General features: G+C 40.1%; 1 protein-coding gene and 1 long non-coding RNA gene across 4 annotated transcripts in view; one reads left to right on the top strand and one right to left on the bottom strand.

The window, feature by feature from the left end:
- LOC138043551 (uncharacterized) overlaps nt 1-22,500 on the bottom strand; it is a 55,004-nt gene that overhangs the window by 7,139 nt on the left and 25,365 nt on the right. For all 3 annotated transcript variants that reach the window (XM_068889884.1, XM_068889883.1, XM_068889885.1), the window contains exon 2: nt 4,808-4,917. In XM_068889884.1, coding sequence (XP_068745985.1) covers nt 4,808-4,901 — 94 coding nt within the window. In that variant the 5' untranslated portion in view covers nt 4,902-4,917. The remainder of the gene's footprint in view (nt 1-4,807; nt 4,918-22,500) is intronic.
- Nucleotides 15,144-22,500, top strand: part of LOC138043553 (uncharacterized) — a 16,756-nt gene continuing 9,399 nt past the window's right edge. Inside the window, exon 1 of the long non-coding RNA XR_011131283.1 lies at nt 15,144-15,406. This is a non-coding gene — a long non-coding RNA (uncharacterized lncRNA). The remainder of the gene's footprint in view (nt 15,407-22,500) is intronic.

Below are 22,500 nucleotides of genomic sequence, written 5' to 3'. Positions count from 1 at the left end.
GGAAAAATATCCGGAAGACTGTCTCTCAAAATTCCTGTTAAGATGATAGAAGAACAGCGAGGATTGGGATTCACTTGGACAAGGATTGCAGAGATCCTCGGAGTTTAGCACTAATCGTATGACTCCCAAAATATAACAACACGCAATAGAATATGTATTTAGGCGTTCCTTGTAACGTCCCGTGGTCAGCTTATCTCAGCATATTTTAGTTATTATTCATGGTAAGGTGTAGGCTAAACTTTGTGTTGTGAATGACTTGGGCTTTATTGTTCTGTTTTTTAATTGATTTAGTTTGATTTCTGTCGCTGATTATGAATTCATGATTGACATTTTTTATCAACACTTCGATCGTATAAGTGTTAGATCACCTTCACGTTTTCTATATGATCTTTGTATCTCGACACACGCGGTCAGCGAAAGGAACGTTACGGTCAGTTCGGCCAGCTTAGTACTAGTTAAGATTTGTCAAATTTGCAATAACTGCACGAGGATCTACCCTTCAGGTACCACAACATTGTCAATGACAGCTTATTTTGTTTCCGTTATCATGTATTATGGTTTCTTTGACTGCACAGTCCACATAAGCAGTTGTTGTATAAAGATATGATCAGAATGTTTCATCTAATCGGTTAAAATAGTAGCAATATATCTTTCTGTCAGAATACAATATTAATGAAAATCCTTGTGCCGTTTGTGAGTAATCGTTCTTACCACTTAGCACACCCATATGCTGTATATGCTGTCCTATGATAGCTGTATCAGTCATTCCTTGAATAAGTCTCAGTTTGAGACAAAACGTGTCGGACGTAAACGATTATTTACCAAAACTAATTAGTATATATATAAAATCATTGCTGAATAATGGTTAAGTCTAAAGCTTGATTTTAAAATGGTTAGCTTTCTCTTGAAGTTTGGTAACCGACATTTTTCACTGTGTAAGCTTGCTTCTTAGCGGGTGTTGTTACACATTTACAGCGGCACTTTTGGAAGAAAAAATTATTGACATTAATTAAAAATGACATCCTCGCAGTTAGTGATGTGGTAGTCTAGTGGTTAAGTGAAGTGGTTATTAATTACACGTTCCCAGGTTCTAGTCCTGCGAGTCCAGACATTAGGGTTCCGCTTTATAAGAAATATGTTCATTTCCCATGATCCCTATCAAGCTTTCAGTGTCCAAAATGAACGATAATACTTCATTTGGAAGAAAGTGACAATGAAGAATAATACTTCAATTGAGGAAGAGACTTGGTTGTTTTTTTCGGATTGCATATAATCAATATTCTTGTTATTGGATTGAACAGAAGATTGGATTGAATCAATATATGCGGTATCGGATTGCATATAAATTTAAGGATTGGATTGAATCAATATTCATGATATTGCATTAAACATAAAATTAAAAGATTGGATTTCGGCATTGAATTGCAAATAAAATTTAAGAACGGGATTGAATGATAAGAAATAGTTTGAATTGAACCAACATTGGTAGCATTGACTGCATTGAATGCCTTTTATGACTTTAAATTTAACCTTTATTTAAAGGATTGAACTTATATATCTAAGATTAAATTTAGCTACAAACGACTTGCCATAGCAATTTTTACCAATGGTAGTGCACTGTTTGAAGTGAGAACAAGCCTTGAGGGGCAAACAAAGATATCACTGTTCGACAAAAGTGGAACAATATCACATGGATTTTCCACAGACGTCATTGAGACCATAGTGGCCAACAGCAATAACCTATACATGTACCATGCAAATGTGTTTTCTGTCATCAGCAATGTTTAAGAAATCTTGAACAAGATTTTTGGAGACCTGCAGCCATCAAACATCATCGTCCTCTATGAAACATCTGAAACCATGATTGCCCCCTTGCCCACAGAGGATTTCCCAAGCCATCCTGTTTGATGAGCTTTCAGACTGCGAGGAAAATGATTACCTTAGGATTAGCCCACCTTATTTTAAACTTAAGTCAGGCTAGGCTTTATATCCCCTTGTTTGGGAAATGACTCCTGCAAAATGTATGAACTTCAGAAAGCTAACATCTGCCGGACTTTGAGTTCAGTGAGTAAGATATCTCAACGCATTCAACATATTGTTAATTAAATGCGAAAACCTGCTCAGCTGCGAGCATGTATTAAAAGTTATCATAAATCTAGGAAAACAAGATATACTATGACTGACACTCTGTTGAAATTGCAGATAACTTTTTTCCAGTGGATAATTAATCATTAAATTAGCCAGGCATTGTTTAAATACCACTCATCCACTGAATAAAGCTATCTACCAATACAACCTGTCAAACATAGCCCCTACGATAAACAGCCAAATATAATTGCATTATAAAAATGGTTATAAAGAGAGACAAACTTAAGGCAAAATTGAGCTTACTTGGTTTCACCATCCCAATGTTCAATGGCAGAAAAAAAAAATTGGCTATGCAGCTTATAAGTCGGTTTTATAATAGAATTACATTAAAAGAATATGCCAAGTCCGGCCTGTATTTAATACATTTGTTCAAACTAAATGTAAGCGAAAAGTAAACCTTAAAAGAGCGAATAACCCGCGATCAGGCTCCACCGTCTTACGCGCGCGGGGAAACATCGTTTGTGGCGATCCACAACTCGCACTCATAACTCAAACAGAGCAACACTCTCGACCTTTTATCATAATTTTATTTATGAAGACATTTTAAGGAGAAGACAGAAGTCTGCAAATCTAATGAGGTTCACAAGTATGAAATACATCGACAACGCAGCAAAAAGCTTGACTCACCTTCACACCAAATAATCGGTGCTTCACCGTCCAAAAAAAAAAATCAAGTTCACTTAGCCTTTTTAAACAAACGTTAATTTAGGAATGATTTCCGTACAGGTCCCTACTTCCTCATGCATGCAGAAGAAATTAATGATTCATTCGCGCTATTGTTTTGTAGAACAATACGCGTCCGTCCATCCATCCAAGAGAATCGAATATATACATGGCTAATTTGTACTTACGGGATGAATAAAAATGGATCTCATTTCTCTCTCCCTCTCGTTCTCTCTCCCTCCCTCTCACTTCTATCCCTACATCGCCCACACCCTTACTCGTTTTCGTCCCAGCTTTCCTCTTTCTATCCCTTCGTCGTGTCCTTTTTTCCAAATCCCGCTAGGCTTTTTCTGCCATTTTATCACATGATGTCACTCGCAGCTTGCCTTGAATTCCGACCCACTGTAAACCTCTGGATTACTTGTCCCTGTTCTTGACCACTGAGTCAACGTATCAAGTTGCTAATTCACACCATTTAAACGATATTTATTTTGAATTCTGGCTGACTATTTACATAAGAATGATACGTAATTATATACACGTGCCGAACCGAGCACCTACAACCGAACTTACACTCGCAGGCTACTGTTCACAGATCCCTGTTTTACTACTCTTGAAACAACCTATCCCTTTACTAATAACCCTAATTACGACTAAACGCACTGTTTAATCTTAAGGTTAGTCCCTGTGATAGTTTTAGGTTTTCCAGTATTGCTGAGAACCGTGACCTGCTTTTCCTTCATACCCCGTGGGTGCGGCACACTTATAAGTTCACTGCGTGGAAGAGTAGACCACGCTTACAGTCTGATCGGTGCGTCATTCATGGGAAACTTGAATGCACGAGTTCATTGCAATTAAAATCGTTTCATGTTTCCCTTCTTTTGAGGCAAACTTGTGTCTTCGTAATAATCAAGATGGCTACTGAAGTAAAAGCGTCAGCAAAGGGAGATTTGAACATATAGCCTATCCCGAGCGGTGCATAAAGTGGTGCAAAGAAAACAATTTACTTTTCCTCTTCCGTGTCTAAAACCTGTGTGGAAACGCAATCAGTTGGCAAAGACAAAGTGCATCGGGAGATGGATATGTTTCGCGATGCTCAAGAAAAAACTGCTCATGATGGTTAACCTTCAATCCGCCAGCACACATAATTTTCTGACAGTAGACTTTCCTTGAAAAAATAGTAGCCCTAGCTACCTGTAGCCGGAAAGTTTACAATTGCCTACAAGACAAGAGCTAACATCATCTCACAGTTAACCATCGTCTAAACTTCGTCGACCCAGACAAACGAGCCACAGCAGGGCATTGAAAAGTATGCCTCGTAGGGGAACATCCATGAATCTCTACCAAAATAATTTACTTGGAAGTGTCATTGAGCATATTGCCGATCTCTACAAAGAGCGATAAAACGCAAAAGCCCACTAAATGCACCGTTCGTGATCCTGATTACAGGAAAGGAAGAACACAAGTCATACACTTTGCAGTGTCTCGGCGAATTCGCAAGCAGAAAGAAAGAACAACTTCACGATAAAAAGAGCAGGTAGCCATTAAATTTTTTATGATACTATCCTTAGTTGGTCTGTTTGTTATGTTTGAGAATCTGAACCCTATTACAACGATTGCTTGAAACTCCACTTTCGGTTATTCTAAAATTAAAAAATGGGTAAAATTGCAGGAAAAGTGCCGAGATTGCAGGAGAAAAAGTTCCATTTTCCGTATTTCAGTCAGAAGTTCGACCGGTTTTTTTTTCAAGTCCATATTAGCCGAATGCATAAATGGCGGCCAAAAATGTATTCTTTTGTTTATGTGCTAATGAGACTCACTAGCCTCGCTCTCAAGCAACATTTCTTTGACATTTCGTGACTCCAGCCATTGCTATTAATACGACAACGAGAACCTAATTGCAGGTGGTTGGCAAATGCGAATATCAAAAGAAATGTAACGTCAATGTTTGTAAACCGTAAAAGAAATATCGCTATACAAAAATTATTTTACGCACCATTAGGGACCTTTGTGTACTGCCTCAACAGAAACAGCAACAGCAACACTGCACCAAAAGAAATGCTTAATGCCAGTTTCCGTAACTTGATCATCTTGAGCAGCAAATGCCTAAAATGGGACAAAAGTGTAATTTACTAACTGAGGAAGACTCCGGCACAATAGTAGGGAGCTTACGCAAGGACAACGATGACGGCTACGGGAACGCCACAAAACAATGGGTTTAATGAGCAAAATCAAAAGCTCTGCACGCCCTGCACGTGCGTTATGCATTTTGGTACATTTCTTCGCGTCCTCGTCCTGACAACGACGTCAATTGACCAAATTTAAGGTTGTGAAGAGGACTTGAGAACCTGATGAAACATTTTATAATTTTTCCCAAACAACCACACTATTCATGCCAATTTTAGTCCTGCAATGTTGATACACACTTTCCTTTTTGAACGACTTAGGGTTATAACGAAATTGTTACATTAACAGGAAATAATGTTTTTAGGCGATGTTTAAGGGCCGGTTGCTCGATGCCTGGTTAGCGCTAACCGTGGACTAAGAGATATGAAAACCTATAGGTTTCCATGGTATTTAACGCCGGTTAGCGCTAATCATGCTTCGAGCAACCCGGGCCTGCAGCTGGTTGGCGGCGTCGTCGTTCTGCGTAAGCTCCCTAGTGAGCCTTAGCAACGACGACGGGAACAAAAACGAGAACGTCACCTCAAAACAAATTCCCGTTATTGCAATCAGTTCGAGACTATTCTGCCTGAATATTTTCGATTTCATCACAGGGGTTCTGTTCAAACTGTGTTTGCGCAATTTGCATCTTTCTTTGCAATTTTTCTTCTCTCTCCATTTTGAATTTAGCTCATGGTTAGAGTGCTCGACTCCGGATCGAGTGGTCCGGATTCGGGTCCTGGCTGGGGACATTGTGTTGTGTTCTTGGGCAAGACACTTTACTTTCACGGTGCCTCTCTCCACCCAGGTGTATAAATGGGTACCGGCGAATTTAATGCTGGGGATAACCCTGCGATGGACTAGAATCCTATCCAGGGGGGAGTCGAAATACTCCTAGTAAGTGCCGGCCTGATGGGCCTTCTGGCTCGTAAGCAGAGACTTGACTTGACGTTTCTCAGCTAAAACAGAAGTGAACGAACGAATGAAAACAAACATGGCAGCCGGCTATTTTACCCGCGAATCTTAAGTCCAAATATGGGCAGACGGCTAACATGAAACCGCCAACTGCAAACCGCGGCTTACCGTTTGTGGTAAGATCGCCAAACCTCGATCTAAAGTCTTTAATAGCTAATTCACCTTTTGAGCGTCAGCTTTCACATGTAGTATCACGTGACTTTTTGTGTAAACAAACCGCGAAAGTTCGGACATTCGAGCAGATCGGACATATGAATGTTAGTTTCTTTTTGTGTGGGACTTTGAAATGACCCAACAGAGACACTAGTTACTTCGATGGTTAGGATTTGGTGTGGAACGCGATAGTTTTACTCTCCTATGTCGACAAGATTTACGGGGATGAGTCAGGTTTTTTACAGCTAGGATCGCTAGGCGGACGAAAACGAAATGTATTCCTTGCATTATGTTATTACAAATACCTCCATGTATTAAATTGTCATATATTTGTGCACTTTGAGGTCAGTAACGAAACAGAATGAATGTGATTCGAGTGTGTGTAAATCTAACCTCCTCTGTCAGTGGGCCTTTACTAGTTCGAAAACGACGAATAAGTCTAGCGAACTTCAGCAAGCAGTCCTGTTAGCAACAGTTCCAGGTTCAACATGTCTAAGCAGATGACTATTAAAGAGGGACTTTCGCACAGAAAAATATTTGCAGGAGCATGGAGTTTCAGTGAGCGCGTTTACGGTTTTGAAGTCTTCGCTGATAGCAATCGCCGCTGCAGTTGAATCAAATGACGTTTATATTAGTAGAAAGACAAAACCGACGATGCAGACAATTTATTAATCCCAATCCATTTTGGATGAAGTCAAGATCATGAACAATTTCAACTCCTCGGCGCCATTCGGTTATCCATTTAATGTACCACTACACTGAATACGACAAACAGGGCCTCACCGCTTACAAGTCCCTCGTTGATTGAGACCAGCCTCCCAGGGGTTTTAGGGAATAAGGGAACATGGCTCATTGGAACTGGGAAACAATAACGACGATCAGCCCAGTCAATATGCGCCGGCAGTCGGCTATTTGGCCGTCTACAACACAATATCTGCGGCTTACTTCAAATTCACATTTGTCAGACTTGGTATTCAGGATGTGGTTGTTTCGAGGTTTTGTTCATCACTGTAAACTATGCAAGGGGCTCCGGCCCTTACAGCAGAGTCCGAAGGCCTCTCCTGCCTATTACTATAGCCAGCTTGCCTCAGTACTACTCGAAAACATTTTGACTGGGCTGCTGTCAAACTATTTTAGGGAAAAAGGGAGCATAAACAATTTAAAACAATTTTAGCGATCAGAAAGCTGGGAACAAGTTTGAAAGTAATTTGGAAAACAAGGCAACCCAAGCAAATATTTAAAGGGAACAAGGACCCCTTTTGGGAGAGCCTCGTGATTGTCGCTTATTTACTGATGGTTTAATATGTGGAATCTCTGCAATGTGGAGTGTGTCCATGTATATGAGAGTGTAGCCAAAGTGAAGCGCTTCATGAAAAGGATTTGTTGATTGAGAAAGTAAAACACCCCTTCCAAAAAAAAATTGAACACATATAGTCATAGATCAGTGTCCCTGCATCCGAAGACACTAATCTGCCAGATGAGAGGTAATGTGCCAATTACCAGCTACAGAAGCAGACAGATAAAGTTGATGAAACTGCTAAATCAAATGAAAACAAGCATGGGAGTGGTATTAACGAATTAAGAATAAACTACAAGAGTTTCTAAGACTGAAGCAAACATTTTGATGGAAGAAGTTTTGGAAGTTGTTGTCTTTCAGTACATTGAAAGCGCCACGACAAAGCAATGGCAATATGAGGACTGGGGTTCATAACCGCTTCAAAGTGCAAGAGAGTCTTCTCAAGAAAACTTGATAATGCTAAAAATGTCACAAAGTTGGTACAAGCCATTCTCCATTTTTTAACGCACCATAATACATTTCGTTTGCCCTCCCCCCCCCTCCCCCCCAATTTTGCATAAACTATTGTTTTCAAATGCTCTTGGGAATATTTGAAAACCATAGTTTATGTAAAATTTATTTGGGGGGAAAACGAAATGTACTATGGGGAATTCGAAAATAGAAAATAGCATAAGCACTAACATCCCAGAAATTGTAAACAAACAATGGAACCCTAAAATGCCAGAGAGTGGGGCTATTTCATGAAGTCAGTGCTTGCAATGCATGTAAGTGGGTTGTGAGCCATACCCACCACAAACTGGAATTGATCTCTAACGGCTTTTGGATTGCAAAGTCAAAGCCATTCCTTGGAGCGATAATATTCAGAAATGTCAGTGTTCTAACACTGAGCACTGTATAACATTGAGGACCACTGACCACTGTAGAATGTAAGTGACACTGGAAACACAGAGATCTTCACCCAAAAGAAGCTAGCACTGATTCTTCACCCTGGAAATCGTTGGCAAAACAATGTGACCTTCGAAGGGTCACGGGATAGGGTAGCTTTGTAAATTAGGAGCAAAATTGAACGCTTAACGTAAACCAACACGTGCAGAATCGTTAATGAAAATTAACACTATTTATTCCCAAGTAGAAGAGTAGCGATGTGGTTGTCATGATAAACGATTACGGTTCGAACTAAAAGGCAATTAAAAACGCAACCGAACTAAGAATAATGCGCAACTAAATACAATAGATGAATAGCGATGAAGCGATTTAACATAATGTATACGTCGGGAAACTAATAAGTAAAAATAAACAAGCAGCTAAACCAAGCATGGAAACAACATTAACCGAATTACTTTGGTGAAGCTCCTAAGTACTTGAAAAAAAAAAAAAAAAAACACAGCGATGGATATGTAAAGCTTGGGATAGCACGATCACGATCACAACAGCGATATAAAGTCAATCATTTCCTCAGACCCCCTCAAATATACCGTAATCCGAGAGACTAAACTTAACTAAATTACATAACGAGGAGGCGATAATGAAATAAACCTGAACCATGAAATGAAGAAGATACTGTGCTAACGAGATAAAATTGCGATCTAAACGTAATACACAAATGGTGACGGTTTTGCTTTGAAATCAACTTCAAAGTACTAATGTTTGTAAGTGGGCTGAAACATTGTCAATTTGTTGTGTGGACCGAACAAGGAATCTTCTCTGTTGAAGTGACCGATGACCCTAGCTTCACGTCTAATGTGTGTGCCAAACTAGAGAGGAGTCCTCCCCTTTGTCCCCTTTTATATAATAATTATACAAGTTCAAAATAGTACTTAAAATGAAATTTCATGCTTTCATGCTCAATTAGTACAGTAATTGAATGTATAAAGCAACAGATGCATCTATGGGCAGCCGTCACCGCCAAAAATACAAGCCTAGTTAATGGTTAAGAATAAACCGGAATGGTTTAATTGTCCTTTGTAGAACGGTTTATCAGAATTTGAAAAGATGTATTTAAAACACAAATGGACAAGTCACCTTTAGTGAAATGAATAAAACAAACATTAAATGGTTTAGACAATTCAGAAACTGTGTAGATACCCTTGGTGAAGTGTTAAAAAGAGTTGACAGGCCTACACGACCCCCTTGTACGTGGTCTGGTTTCTGTTGCCTTTGTCATAATAGGCCTTATCACGGTTTTCGACGCCATCTTGACGGGTAGGCAAAGCGGTCAGAAATTACAGTGTTTGTATGGGAATCCGATAGCAAATAACTTCTTCCAAAATTGAATTTTTCACAATTTCTGAATCAAGACGTTAAAATACTAGGTAGAAGATTGTATTCACCAAGTTTGAAGGATGTAGCTTTCCTATAAGTCGCTGAGCTATTTTTTTTTTAATTTTCAATACATTAGTCTTAAAATTTTTTCCCGCGAACTGCGTCTAGACGTTTGTCTACCCAGCCAAATTTACAGACAAACGTGTGGAAAATTCAAAAAATTAACTGAGCGTCTTCTAGCCAAGCTACATACTTCAAACTTGGTGAATACAACCTTCTACCTAGTATTTTAACGTTGCGATTCAGAAATGGTGAAAAATTCAATTTTGGGAGAAGTTATTTGCTATCGGATTCTCATACAAACACTGTAATTTCTGACCGCTTTGCCTACCAGTCAAGATGGCGTCGAAAACCGTGATAAGGCTTATTTTGCTCTCTTGAGTACATATTTGAATGGATGCCTCTTTTAGGCGGCTCCTGTAGTATTCATTTAGCAATGGTTTTTGCCCTATGAGGCTTTACATTTGAATCTCTATACTGCTGTGTGATACGTTTTCTTCCAAGAAAATAGTTGGTCTCGAAAGTAATGCTTTTAGTTTCTTGGTGTTGATTTTCTCAGCAGTAATGTGAATGTGACCTTATGGCGTCTCGCTTTTGCGCCAATTTAATTCTAGGCTCGACTGATATATTCATCGGCGGTAGAAGTGAGAGATCTTCTGTTCTTAAATGTTTGACCCCGGCCCGGGTTCATTTTGTTTTTTTTTTAATTCTTTCACTCATTCTTCTGACTTCGTCAGCGTGTTTTGGTTTGTGGCCATGGTCAGTAGCTGTCCTCCTTGAACCTCTGGAGTTAATTCATTCTCGTGGATGCTCTTTTGATATTTGATGCCGATGTCTTTAGGTCGCTTCTTTGTCGAGGCATTAAGATAACCCGACTCTAGATGGAAGTTCTCTGACATATTATTTGGTCAGGCAAGACCGCGGTTTCGATCCTATCATGTGGATCTCATCAGTTGCCGATAGCTTGATTTAAGGTGAAGAGCTTTGTCTGCAAAAACCATGTGTGTTTGTCTCTATTTGTACTCGATGGAAGGATCGAACTTGCTAAGTTCTGATTGGCTATAGAATTCTAGCCAATGGAGTTAATGTGTTTTCGATCCATATGAGCGTAGCTTGATGTTGTGTTTCTTTAGAAGGTTGAAACCGGTATTTTCCTTTCTGTATGCTGTTTTCAAGGAGAAGAGTGCTATGTTTTCTTTAACGCTCGTGTATTTAAACTGTTGCTCAGAAAGTGAGCTTAGGTTTCTTCTTGCCTAAGCGTAAAAGTTGCATTTTGATTTAACTCTCGCTCCTTTTCCGTTCCAGTTGTGTGATTTTGATCTGTCACGCACAAGGAACGGTAGTTTCACTGTGAAGAATGACAATATTCACAGTTTTTTTTTTCGCTGTTGTGGTTGGAAATTATGAATTTGCCGGCTTTGCTCCAAAACAAAAATACACGGCTTGGACCGTTTCCACGGAAATGATCCGTACTGCAAAATCCCGACCGAGAAAAAACCAATCAGAGCGCTGGGATTTGCCCAAGACTGGCTTTGCCATATAATAATGTGAAATATTAAGCCAGTAACCAACGGCGTATTTCCGATCCAAAAAATTTACATACTGTAAAATTTTAAGCCAGTAACCAACGGCGTATTTCCGACCCAAAACATTTACAAACTGTAACATTAACGCCAGTAAACAACGGCGACCATTCGACCAGTCAAATCATTAAGAATGGCTGTCTGTAAGAATCGAGAATCGTCCGTCAACGACCATTTTGACGGATAGCTCATATTTTGCCCAAAGATACCCGTTAGTGAATTAGAAAGTTAAACGAGACTTACCTGTAAGTTCAAGTTTGACTTGAATTCTATCTCATAAAGAGTATTAACCGAAGGTGTCTGACATGCCCACCTCTACCTCCCTGTGTTTGTGTCGAGCTCTCAGGCCTTGGTTACTAATCCTCTTTATGGAATTACTTTCTGTGTCTAAATGTTCCTCCACTATGAGGAGGAAGATTTGAAACAATGATTGTGACGTCACTCCCGGCAGACTAGGCTCGTACTTCACGTCAGACACTTTTGGTTACTACTCTTTATGAGATAGAATTTTATGTCGCAGCAAAATATTGTTGCTAACGCTAATAACGTGGCTAGTATTAACGAGAGTTCCTTTTAACGCAAGTGCGAGTCTCCCAAATTTCAGCCCTTGCTGCACATCTTAAATACCATAAAATCTATTTGAGGGTGGCTTACTCCCAAAGGCACCGTTCAAGAAACGACGAACAACTGGATGTTAGCCAACTAAGGTATTCTCAGCGCTAATCATACGAGAGAAAGCTGATGTAGCAGTGATCAGTGCCGAATGACATAGAGGGGAACTCGGAATAGGGAAGTTATCTGTTTACAAAGATTACTCTTGTTATTCAAATGTGCCAACCACAGGAACAAAAGAGCCTTCGTTTCGACCGCCAACGAGGCTCTGGTTGGTACATTAATGACCATAGGTGACGCGAACTATATCTTCCCTATATAAGAATTCTAAAAACAAGGGCTAGATCCGGGGAGCGTGGAGGGAACTCTCTCTGACTACAGAATACAGCCCATTTCAAAGGATAAACGCTGTAGTGTCTCTGAGTAGAACGACACCTCGGGAACGTACTCAGAAAAGCGTCACTTCTGATGAAATACCCAGATAATGGGCCATGCAATCAGCTTGAGATGATTTTGCACTATATGCGTGCTACTAGCAGACGAGTGGACCAGCAGCTGGCTGCCTGGAGTCCAGACCAAAGGCTGCTGACCCATCATTGATAGTACTCGAGTATACTAAGCCTGAGAGGTCCATGCTGGCACCACTAAGATGCCCTTGGCCTGGTCGGCCTCTATCTTACCCAAACATTTGGGAATTAGAATTACTGTGCAGGGATTCCTGCTCCCGAGACTGCAAGAGACATTAGTTGCACAGGTAATGCCCCAGCCACTAGCAATCGCATCAGTTTGAAAAATTTAAGCCACTAGTGGATGATCAATGTAACGAAACGCCTGGGGGACATTCTCAACCCACATTTGTAACTCAGTGCCCTAACTGAGCAAAATAAAAACACGAGGGCATCATAATCCCCTGTATTATGGGCCACGGCTAGAAATTTATCCCGTCTTAAATAACGGTAATGGAATTTCCCAAATTGGACCCCTGGTAGTGATAGACAATACCTTTCTAATAACCTGAACAACAAAGCGAATAGTAAACTCCTTCTCACTGATAGCTTCTAAACACAAGAGTTTCAGCTTCCCTTTCTTTTTATCGGATAGTTACACCCTCATCAAGTCAGAATCTAGAGTGACAACCAAGAAAGTGATTTCCTTTGCAATTGTGGGGGTCAAAACAGTTTTAATGATAATTGAACTGACTCTCACATAGCGTGAAAGCAACCAAGAACATCCTTTCCCTGCAATATAAAACCAACTACCAGAGAAGCAAACTCACTGAAAGCCCCTTATGCCTAAGGACCGCCAGGGGATGTTCCATAACCTTGGTAAAAATTCCCGGGAAACAGAAGTTAAACTCGTGAGTAAGGACTTAAATGCATAGAACTGCTCTTTAAAGGTAACGGAAGGAATTTCCTGTGCTTTAAGGCAACGAGACAAGAATAATAGGTAAGTTTTAAAACTGAGATTGCCAAATAAGCTCCCCACGGGGTTCGAAAAATAAGGACTGCGTTGACTGCATCCAACTTAAAATGCCGAAAGCTAACAGCTGCATTGTAGTTCTCAAAATGAAACATCAGTCTGTGCGAACCATCCGCCCAATTTGGTAAAATAGGCCAAGCATTCCCCGAGTTCATGCAGTGATCTCTGATCACTTGGGCTTTGGCTGTGGCCGACTGTCTCGCAGCCGGCTGAGTGAGTGAGTGAGTGAGTGAGTGAGTGTCTCGGATCACACAAAGTTCCTCTAGCTTGAGAAAACGTCCTAGACATAACAAACTGAACATTAAAAATTTGTCGCTCAGAAGGATCATATGTAAATTCTATGTGACAACGTTCTACATAGTCCAAGATTTCTGGATCTGAGGTGACCTTCAGCCGCTCAGAAAAGCAATTTTCAGTCTGTCCCACCATTAAGGTGCCTGGTTGCTTAACAAACTGTGGACTTCCTCATCTGTACATACATATCAAAATTGTTGGTTGCCTCGGGAAAGGACCTTGGCCTGTCTGGCTGGACCACATTCAGGAAAGGCTAGACAGATAGGGAAGTAACATTACCCGATTGGGTACCACGACCTCGGAAGCACCTACCCCTCGGAAAACTACCTCAAGCAGAATAAGGGTTACTTGGTCTGCCTTGAGGATGCATACTTGCAAACCCCCTTAATTATTAATAATGAACATTATTTAAGTGACAAATTCTTAGCACCAGGGCACTAACTGAGGAAATTGTGCATAATAATAAACTTATACTAACTGAAAACAAACGTAGTTGCAGTTCTTTTAAATTCTGCTATTATCCTAACTCTCTTAGCAGTTTCTCCGCCAAACAGAAACTCATCAGCATGACCAGAAGAACTGATGAACCCCAGGCAACTTCATTGTAAAATGGACTTTCATGGCATCCCTAAACCTCTGATTCAACTCATAGTAAGAAGTCATAGCCAAAGCCAGACCACCTTAGCATGAAGTTAAAGCTTCCTTCGGGGCTAGAGTTTAAAGCAACGAATCTGCAACTTCCGATTGGCTATAAATGGAGGCTAACAATGTGACTTGTCTGGATCAAAAACCTTAACACAATAAGCTTAACCAGGGATTTTATTCCAGATACTACGTTCACACATTGGTATGAATACCTTGCCATTCTTTGGTGTGCGGTGGCATTTCATTATTGTCACACTTTGTTCCTGGTGGATTACCTACAGACATAATTTTATTGCACCACTCTCTGGCTGGTCTTTAGGCTTTTAAGTGGCAACAATGGAGTCACTTGCCTCGAACATTATCTAACAGAAGCTAAAAGTAGGCTACTGCAGGCTCTGCTAACGTAGATGCAGACTCTGTCCTGAAAGCATCATTCAGATCATAAATGGCAACTTAACCTTGAGCTGTTTGATAGGCTTTGCCAGACATTTTGTCATTAAGCACTGATTTGAATACCACAGCTCTCACTGCTCAACTACCAAGGTTTGCCTCATGGCAACCAGATCCCAGGTTGCTCTTATGGATGCCTTAGGAGGTCACAGCCAAATGAATATTATTATACACTCCCTCCAACTGAGGATTGCAGACCGCTCTTTGGCTGGCCTTCAGGCTGTAAAGCGCCTCGACTAGATAACACCATGAATGGTGAACGCCTTAACAACGTTATTCTAGGTGCACTTGCGATAAATGTGACTAAAAAAATAGATCACTTCTCCTTTGAAATGTACCGCACAGTGGAATTCGTACAGTTCAAGCCGGCGAACGGGCGCCACGTGTTACTAATGCGAATGCCTACACGAGGTCATTCTAGGTGAATTTTCCAACGAATGATGGCGCAATCGGAGATTTGACAACGGCTATAAGGTCCTATAAGTAATGGTGCAATAACTTTGTGTGCAGTCGTTGTTGTCAGTTTGTTGTGCTACAGATTGATCAAGTGATTTTGGTTCTATAGTCATCAGTGAATCAACAAGGACAGCTTTGGAATGTGTACTACGTTGCGACTATAGTGGTAAGAAAACAGATAAAATTTAGTTTTGTTGGTGAGCAGACCCAAATCTCTATTGGGTCATACAGTCAGTGGCACTTCGAATCACGCAACATATGATGTTACCGGTATTCGCCAAAAGCTGTTAAAACGTTAATGTACTTAAAGTTTTATGAATATTCCACTCTTTATTTAGTACAAAATATATCATGCCTTTTTGTGTTATTTAAGCGGTTGATCCGAAGCGAGTATTGAATACATAAAAGGTCATTATGTCATCCATGGAATATGTCGACGTTTCAAGTTTCATTGGTAGGGAAATAACCACCGTAGTTAAGACAGCCGTGGATAACGTAATTCTTAAATTAAGTGACGCGTGTGACTACTTTGCTAGGCCTTTACTCGTGTAAAAACCCAATTAAATTTAATCGCGACTTTTAGGGAAGAAAGCTGTAAGTTGTTAAAAGTGTTATTATCGTATCGTTCATACCCATAGATGTCCTGATGACAGTTCCAGATTAATTAAGACCATTTCGTCATCGAAGATTCCTCGGAAAATTCACCTCGGCTATAAGTGATAGTGCAATAAGTTCGTGTGCAGTCGTTGTTGTGCTACAGATTGATCAGGTGATTTTGTGTCTATAGTCATAGTGAGTCAACAAAGACTGCTTTGGAATGTGTACTACGTTGCGATTATAGTGGTAAGAAAACAGATAAATTTTCAAAGCGCGGTTTTAAGATCTGAAAGATCTTCTTGTTCTAGGTGAACTTGTGATAAATGTGACTATAAAAATAGATGATGATCACTTCTCCTTTGAAATGTACCGTACAATGGAATTCGTACGGTTCAAGCTGGCGAACAGACGTCACGTGGTACTAACGTGAATGCCTACACGGGGTCATTCTAGGTGAATTTTCCATAAACGTGACTATTATATAGTTCACTTCACCTTTCATGCGTATCTTACAAACTCAAACTCAAACTCCAGGCAATTTTTTTCAAGTTGGGGTTTGTAGCCGATATAACGGGCGCTCTGATTGGCTAATTGTGACTAGCCCGCGGGCCGATACGGGCTTGCAAAAACAAAGCAAAAGGTAATTAAAAAACCATATAATAAACTACTTACTAACCGAGCTAGCTCGAGCCGTACTGGGGAATATTGGCCCTGGGTCGTTTTTGTACGGACCTCGCTGCGCTCGGTCCGTACTGCCACGACCTCGGGTCAATATTTCCCTGGCAGTACGGCCCTCGCGCTCGGTTAGTAAGAAGTTATTAAGGGGTCACCCAGAAGTCATACCAGCAGAGGCCCTTTGGCTCACAGGTCCTCACACGTTCGTACGACAAAACAGATCCTTTTCTGAGTTTAAAAGCCTGGCTACCGGCCTAACTCTTTTTCCTACTTTCCCAACCGCGAGAAAACCGCGGTAAATCAGCCATCGCCAAAAAATGTTTTTTTTTTTTTTCTCAAAAAATATTTAAAGTTAGGGGGAAAAAAATATACATCATTTTAAAGCTAAGAAAATAAGCTTTCCAACAGCATATAACTTATTTACAGACAACTGAAACATTTTATAAAAGCGAAAGTTGAACGAAAAAATTTAAGAAAAATAACAGTAAAATATGCTTTCCAGGCAAAATTTGGTCATTTTAGCGTTGATTACGAATTTTTGGATGCAAAACTAAAATTTTCTGCAATTTATCTGCTTTCTTGGACATAAATTCCGAAAATCAAAGAACGCCATAACAAGGTAATTCTAGACTAAAAAGAAACAAGTAACTCGTACAAAACTCGATTCACCTACAGCAAAGAAACGTAAAGGGAAAAAGGAGAAAAAAACACTTAACTGAGACAGCGGAAAAAAAGCAAAATTTTTGACAGAACACGAATCGATTAAAAACACGTCAACTCCCTTCAAGCAGTTACGGTTCAATGATTGTGACGTCACTCCCGGCAGACTAGAGGTTACGGTTTATGAGATAGAACTATTTTCAAACACCACATTTAATAGTTCCAGCGATTCTTATTTTTTGAGAAATTTGCGAAAATTTAGAAACGCGGTTAAAATGCAGTTTTCTGTTTATCAACAAATTGCCCAAAATTTGCTGTGACAACCAAGCAACGGCGAAGTTTTAAAATGAATTCAACTGGCACCAAACTTGACACAAAACTAGACCCTGTTTTGTGAGGGTACACTGGGTTGCCTGTGGTACGTGCACCGTTCCAGACAATTTTTTTCAAGTTGGGGGGTCATTAAGACCATTTAAGGGGTCACCCAGAAGTCATACCAGCAGAGGCCCTTTGGCTGACAGGTCCTCACACGTTCGTACGACGAAACAGATCCTTTTCTGAGGTTAAAAGCCTGGCTACCGCCCTATTAATTAATCATTTGTCAGAAAGAAGAAATTCCTGTTCTCTTTAGAAAAATTAACACGCATTGCTTACGTGTGGTAGTGACGTAACACAGCGATTTATTCCATATAAAATGTCAACTGAGCTGTGTGTTGTCTTCCAGGAGATTCAAGTTGTCCTTGCGTAATATGTAGTTCTAACAGTGCACGATATTGTTTTGGTATTGTCTATCATTGTAGTGCCATGAGAGAAGTCTTGGGTAAATGGCCTGAGAAGACATGTGGTTACTAGCAAAGTACTGAACCCAGAAAGATTGAAGAAAATCAATGGGAAGTGAGAAACATTGGCTTCTGGGCTGACATGTTAATAATTGTCAAGCTCCCTCACAACTTCTTTCACCACAAGTTTAAGCGTGCCCTCTGAGCAGCTTTGTTACACTAAAATTTACTAAAGTTTACCCTATCCGGCCGGCGGGGTTAGTATCTGGATGGGTGACCATACCCCTTCGTAGAACAGAAGCATTGGACCTACTACTATTAACGCTAACAAATGCTAACTCAGCAAGGTACAGATTTTGTTAGCTTGCTTTATGCAAAAACAAATATTGATGCAAAAGTAAATTGATACACAGTTTTTAGAAAGAGCAGAAGGAAGTTTCCAGGACGGTCGCTCGAGAATAACATATTTACGACATGAAAACAACATTAGTTTTGAACCGTGAATATAGACTATAAAAAGTTACGATCAGCGACAAACATTTTGGGAGATTTTTTCTACGTTCAATTTTATTATTGTACTGTTTGGTTGCACAAATAAATCGCAAAATCGAAAGTGACATCGCCGGAATTCACCGGGCGCCGTGATTAAGTTACCGCGGCATGTTTACCGGCCAAACAGTGAAGCATCTGTCTCAGATGATGGCAAGATACCGGGTTTTCGTAAGGTTTTTTTCCTGTCAAGTGTTATAAAGTTTGACAATAAATGAGCGAATTCAAAACACGCCCAAACTCTGAGTGAGGTTGACCATTGTTTCTGCAAAGTCAAAAATTTACCTTTCAAGACGAGGTTATTTATCACCACGTAATTCCATCATTTTGGGGCTCAATTTGTTGAAAATCAAGCACGTTTCCAACAGACCTGTTTATTTTCGTGAAACCCTTTCCTGCTTACAGAGAAATACTAAAAATATCCTCCCGTATCACGTTTCAACCTGAAGCTCGAAAATTCAATACACAACATGATATTATAATTCACGAAGGTAGAAAATATCACAGAATCCTTTTCCAGGGAAGCTGGTTAACGAGAATAACAAACTCACGAGGCAGAATGTATATTTATATTTAATTAAGTTAGCACAACAGAAAAACGCTGACCTCATTTTGACAAGAAAATGCTTTACTATTGCCATAAAAACAATCCAGTTAAGCTCGCATACCGTAAAAGATGATGAATTCATAAAGGCCACCTTTTCCAGCGTACAATTTTTTGAAACAAACAACATATTTGCTCTTAGAGGCGAAAACCTTTCCTATTTCATTGCGTGCGTGAAGACAAGAAACTCAATCGTGTCAAATTACCATGCACTTCAGGTTCAAACCCTTTCCCAGTGAAGAACAAATTCGCTTACCTTTATGCCACGATCATGCCATCCGGATTTTTTTGGCTAAATGGTAACCACATATTGACGTCTTGCTTATTTTATACAATCATGGCTTGTTTAATTTAAGGGCCGATTTACACGATACGCTTTTGTCGCATGCGACTAGCTCACGACAGGCCTACGACATGACTTACGATTTTCGCAGCGTCTTAAAACATGTTTTAAAATGCTACGACATTTTTTCTGACGTACACAACAATCGTAAATCATGTCGTGGGCCTGTCGTAAGCCGCTGTAGCATACGACAAAGTCGTATCGTGTAAATCAACCCTAAGATGGTATTCCATTCCTTGTGAGTTGTTGTAGATGTTTTTGAGGTGGTTGTAGATATTTTTGAGGTGGTTGTAGATGGTTTTAGGTCTTTCCATGTTTTAGTGACTACGTAGAATTTTTACACGGTTGGTCAACCGTTCTCTTGAGCCTCGATACGGTGAGAGCTAATAAGTGAACGGTTGACCAGCCGTGTCAAAATGAAAACTTGGTCAAGGAGAAGTAAATTTATTCGTGTGGCCATCGCCGGGGTTTGAGCGTGACTCATGCCGGAGAAGTGTGATTTTATCGGCGAGATGTGAGGTAAGCTAGAAATTACTTTCCAGCCTTTCCTTTATTAGGTACGAGTGACAACTCGGGAATTTGAGAAGTCGCTTAAATCGCATTCAATCAGGCAAATAACCACACAAATAGCGAGAAATTCACCACGACAATAAATTACGGCTTTTTTATTGAGAACTTTTGCGGGTAAATATTTTTTTCAGTTTGCTATCGAGATTCCCATACAAATCCTTATAATTGTTTACCTTCCGACTCTGGGCAGCCTGTGATGATACAAATTGATTTAATGAACGGTTACTACCGAAAGAAAGCTACCTAAGGCAGTACGTACTTGCATTTCAGTGACGCAAAGTTTGAGTCCATAATGTTATACAATGTTATCCGTTACGTTGTGAACTCATTTTCTGGAGGCATTCATATACAATATGTTGTTAACTTGGACTTTTGACCTTCAAACCTGGTAAATATTTCTGTCACGCAAAGTAACGAAAGGTTTCTTTTGTTCCATTCATGTCGTGTATTCGTATCTCTACTGTTGCACGAGAAGTGTTGTTTCGTTCTTGTTGTTTCTTTTCGAATAAAATTGCATCCTCGCTTACATACGTATGTTATAAAAATAGACTACCAAGGAAGGTGGTCAGTGGATGGTTTGAAACGCGCAATTCGTTGTAATAATCTACGACACTTCTAATACCTGCTAACATCTGTCGAGAGTAGAGGAGAAATGCACTGGCAAGAACCACAACTAAAACTGATAAAAATCTGCAAGTAAACGTAATTGAAAAGATACGTATAACCTGCAAGTAAAAAAAAGGTTGCAGACTGAATACTCCCACCTTCGCCATTTTTTACTCGTGGATATATCCACGAGTTTTGGTGAGGTTCTTTATGCAAACGTGTCACTCCTGCGTAACCGGAAGTCCGATCTAATAAGCCAATCAGGATGGATAATCACAACACACCGTAGAAAGCTGTGACTTCCTGTTCGCGAGGTTGTGCGCCGCCATTGCTGTATGTCGCTTTTATATTTAAGTGTTTGAGTACCTTCCGCTGCATTTAGAAGCAAGAAACGGAAGAATTAAAGAAATGGCTTTCTTCGAAGGTGAAGTAAAATATTCAGAACAAGTACAGATTGGTGCAATTAATTGTGTACCGCCTTTCACTGACCAACGCGAAGACTTTAATACATGTAGAAATGGAATCGACAGTCTGACACATGGTGAGAAGACAGTGCCTGTTCATCCCCTAAGCTCACGGGGGATAAATAAATTCCATTTGGAGAGTAACATCGAAGCTTTCAAAGTATACCAATGTTTTTCAAAGCTATCACGAAGTTTTGCAAGCTATGAGTCATCAAAGCCACATGAATAGAACTTGAACAACATCCGTGACATGAAAAACAGTGAGGCCACCAAGCAATCCATGCTTCCAGACACTAGTACTTGTGTGGTGAACCATAATGAAGAACTGTCGAAAGACTCGGTCACTGATTATGAAACGAAAACTGATGAGAAATCCGTACCAATCTCCTCCCTGGGACAGAGAACCTTCCAGAATTAATTCCTTACAAGAAAACGTCGAGCTTGTTTCAGAAAGACAAGGTAATTAGAAAGTGTATGGTGCAGTATTTAAATAAGGACGTACCGAGCTCGTCTGGGTTGAGAAAGTGTTTATCTCTTGCCTTTGGAAAATATTATATCTCTATACCTAGACCGCAACTCAGACGTAACAATCTTCGAAAGTAGGAGATTCTAATCGTCATTTTTATCTTATTATCCGCAGGACTACTAAACACAAAAAAGACTTGTCAGTTCTATTGTGTATTCAAGATCAATCTGCTACTACGCATTCGACAAAATTGAACCAAAAAAATGAGAATTATTGTCTATCAAGAGAAAAGCTATTGTTATCAGGAGACATTGAATCGAACCCAGGTCCTGTTGCTCATGGAACGAGTACACATACAGCACATACAATACTGAGAAATCCTTCTCTAGCACTGTTGCAGCCGGGCTCGATTAGCTCAAAAAGGATTGAAGGCACTAGAATGTACCTCAGATGGTTTATGCTTCTTTTCTTCTGTTGCCCACCAGTTATACAATGATCCTATCACATGAATGTGCATGCTGCTGGAGTTGAATCCATCAGAAACAACTGTCAAAAATTTATTGGACCATTACAGAGCAATTGTGCGTTTGTTGTCACAGCAACATACATGGTGTGATGCACTTATTGTGGGAGCAGTTTGCGTATAAATGAATCCATTGAGGGGTGGGCACCAGTAACTGGTATCAGTCCTATAAGCGGACAACAGGGAACTACTGTGAACATTGGACATCTAGATGGAAGACACTATATTTCAGCACTTCAGTTAGATTATTGCTGCGAAGCCTTAGCGAAGCAGCAACATTATTCTTGATAGACCGCGTGGGGCCTGGGCGCTTTATAATCTGTGAGCTCTCTCGATTCTTTTTTTTTTCGGTGGCGATGATTTTGAGTAGCTGCAGTACGGTGGATCAGCGGCAGTAGTTTCCGAATTGTGCGTGCTCAGCGCA

This window comes from Montipora capricornis, chromosome 3 (genome assembly GCF_036669925.1).
Source record: "Montipora capricornis isolate CH-2021 chromosome 3, ASM3666992v2, whole genome shotgun sequence".
Classification (NCBI taxonomy): Eukaryota; Metazoa; Cnidaria; class Anthozoa; order Scleractinia; family Acroporidae; genus Montipora; species Montipora capricornis.
This window is presented reverse-complemented; position numbering and strand designations above follow the sequence as displayed.